Below are 2758 nucleotides of genomic sequence, written 5' to 3' on the forward strand. Positions count from 1 at the left end.
GGACAGAACAAATTCAGCGAGATACTTGTTCCACGAAGTACTAATGAAGGAGTTCAACACCGACACAGCAAGCTCTCAGGCTTACAACTCGACACCCAGACACAAGTTCCAAGAACAGGACAGCAACACAGTAAAGATAGCAGAGGAGTTAGCATCCTCGGGTGAGCGATGCAGAAGATCAGTAGTCATCCTCATCCTCGCCCTCCTCATCGTCGCCACCCTCAGCGCCGACTTCCTCGTAGTCCTTCTCCAGGGCAGCCAGGTCCTCACGAGCCTCGGAGAACTCGCCCTCCTCCATGCCCTCGCCGACGTACCAGTGGACGAAGGCACGCTTGGCGTACATGAGGTCGAACTTGTGGTCGATGCGGGAGAAGACCTCAACAACGCTGGTGGAGTTGGAGATCATGCAGACCGCCCTCTGCACCTTGGCGAGGTCGCCACCGGGCACCACGGTGGGCGGCTGGTAGTTGATGCCGCACTTGAAGCCAGTGGGGCACCAGTCGACGAACTGGATGGTGCGCTTGGTCTTGATGGTGGCCACGGCCGCGTTCACGTCCTTGGGCACCACGTCACCACGGTACATGAGGCAGCAGGCCATGTACTTGCCGTGGCGGGGGTCACACTTGGCCATCATGGATGAGGGCTCGAAGGCGCTGTTGGTGATCTCGGACACGGAGAGCTGCTCGTGGTAGGCCTTCTCAGCGGAGATGACCGGAGCATAGGAGGAGAGCATGAAGTGGATCCTCGGGTACGGGACCAGGTTGGTCTGGAACTCGGTCACATCCACGTTCAGGGCACCATCGAACCTCAGGGAAGTGGTCAGTGATGAGATCACCTGCAGACAAGAGCAGCACAAGTTCCAAGCATCAGTTTCACATCACAGGTTACTCAGTAGTAGTACAAGCAGGAGTTATCTGAGATGCAGGGCAATGTCGAATAGTTCAAGGTACCTGAGAGACGAGGCGGTTGAGGTTGGTGTAGGTGGGCCTCTCGATGTCCAGGGAGCGCCTGCAGATGTCGTAGATGGCCTCGTTGTCGAGCAGGATGGAGACATCGGTGTGCTCCAGCAGGGAGTGGGTGGACAGCACACTGTTGTATGGCTCAACAACAGAGGTGGACACCTGAGGAGACGGGTACACAGTGAAGCCGAGCTTGGACTTCTTTCCATAGTCCACAGACAGGCGCTCGAGGAGGAGCGAGCCAAGGCCGGAACCTGTCCCACCACCGACGGCGTTGAAGACCAGGAAGCCCTGAAGACCAGTGCAGTTATCAGCCAGCTTGCGGATGCGGTCCAGGCAGAGATCCACAATCTCCTTGCCAACTGCAGGGAATAAAAGCAAATCACACATGAGTGAGCAATTAACAAACATGGTTGTTGAGTCAGAAGCTGGTATGAAAAGGGGGCGGGATTAGGTGAATTACTTGTGTAGTGACCACGGGCGAAGTTGTTGGCTGCGTCCTCCTTGCCGCTGATGAGCTGCTCGGGGTGGAAGAGCTGGCGGTAGGCGCTGGTGCGGACCTCGTCGATCACGGTGGGCTCGAGATCGACGAAGACAGCACGGGGCACGTACTTGCCTGCTCCAGTCTCGCTGAAGAAGGTGTTGAAGGCGTCATCACCACCTCCGATGGTCTTGTCACCGGACGTCTGGCCATCAGGCTGCAGGCAAAATGGATGTGTTTAGTCGAATACAGGGGATATTGGGATCACAAATCGAAACTGAACACAATCATACAGACTAGTTACTTAATCAGATCTGGAGGGTAATACTTGAAAGCCCTAGAGTACACAGTTACAACATTGGTCTCTATACTTTAATTTTAAATCAGATCTACTCCAACCCGCACAACAAAAATTAAAGAACAAGTACTCGTTCCAAAAATTAAATTAAGACCAAATGATTTAACTATACAACGGGCACTACATGAACAGCACAGATCAATCCAGATCGAAATCAACAGGTACATTTTATTATTGCATAAAGAAAAACAATAATCCATGCAAATCTAGTAAGGAGAAACGGTAGGCCTAGTCATGTGTGCCTGATTCGCAACTACCGAGAACAATCAGTGGAGTGAACATCGCAACATTTTGCAGATGATTAACCCAGACGTTCCAAATTAAACACAACCGCAGTTCAGATCGCGAACCAGTTACAGCCTAGATGCCGCGAACCGGAACAGATCTGAGAACTAAACCGCAAACATTTCGCACCAAACTCGAGTCCCGACCCAGATCCACAAGCCCCCACAACCGAAAACCTTCTCCCACCAATCGACCAGAGAGACGAACGAAACATCGGAACGCACGGAGGAGGAAGGGGAGAAGCGGTGACGAACCTGGATGCCATGCTCGAGGCAGTAAAGTTCCCAGCACGCGTTGCCGACCTGGATGCCGGCCTGCCCGATGTGGATCGAGATGCACTCCCTCATCTTCGAGTCGGGGGTGGGCGGAGCTCGACGAGATCTGGGTGTGGTGAAGTGGGAGCGCGAGGGAGCGGGAGGAGGAAGGAGACGGGCGGATCGAGCCGGCGTTTGTGAAGACGCCGGATGTGTAGTGGCTCTCCCGCTCGGCCCCCTCGCTCCCTTTATAGCCGGCTCGGCGGCGGCCCGGTTAACCTAACGGCCGTTTCGGTCGCCGTTTAGGCTGGGCCCCACGTCGCCAGCCTGGCGTGCTCTGGTTGGTGCGGGTACGACGAGTGCGGAAACAGCGAGCGCTCACTGACGTGTGGGGCTGCGAGTAGGAGCTCGTGAGTGTGGC

The 2758-nt window shown here is 55.0% G+C and overlaps 1 protein-coding gene across 1 annotated transcript; it reads right to left on the minus strand.

Annotated features, from left to right (window-relative positions):
• Positions 1-2542, minus strand: LOC124703583 (tubulin alpha-1 chain-like). The gene is made up of 4 exons (XM_047235793.1): positions 2338-2542; positions 1423-1657; positions 951-1321; positions 1-835 (listed from the first exon to the last, which is right to left on the minus strand). The coding sequence occupies exons 1-4, from the start codon at positions 2428-2430 to the stop codon at positions 179-181; spliced, it is 1356 nt and encodes a 451-aa protein (XP_047091749.1). The 5' UTR covers positions 2431-2542; the 3' UTR covers positions 1-178.
• Between the last annotated feature and the right edge of the window lie 216 nt (positions 2543-2758).

The sequence above is a fragment of the Lolium rigidum genome, chromosome 3 (genome assembly GCF_022539505.1).
Source record: "Lolium rigidum isolate FL_2022 chromosome 3, APGP_CSIRO_Lrig_0.1, whole genome shotgun sequence".
NCBI classification, from domain to species: domain Eukaryota; kingdom Viridiplantae; phylum Streptophyta; class Magnoliopsida; order Poales; family Poaceae; genus Lolium; species Lolium rigidum.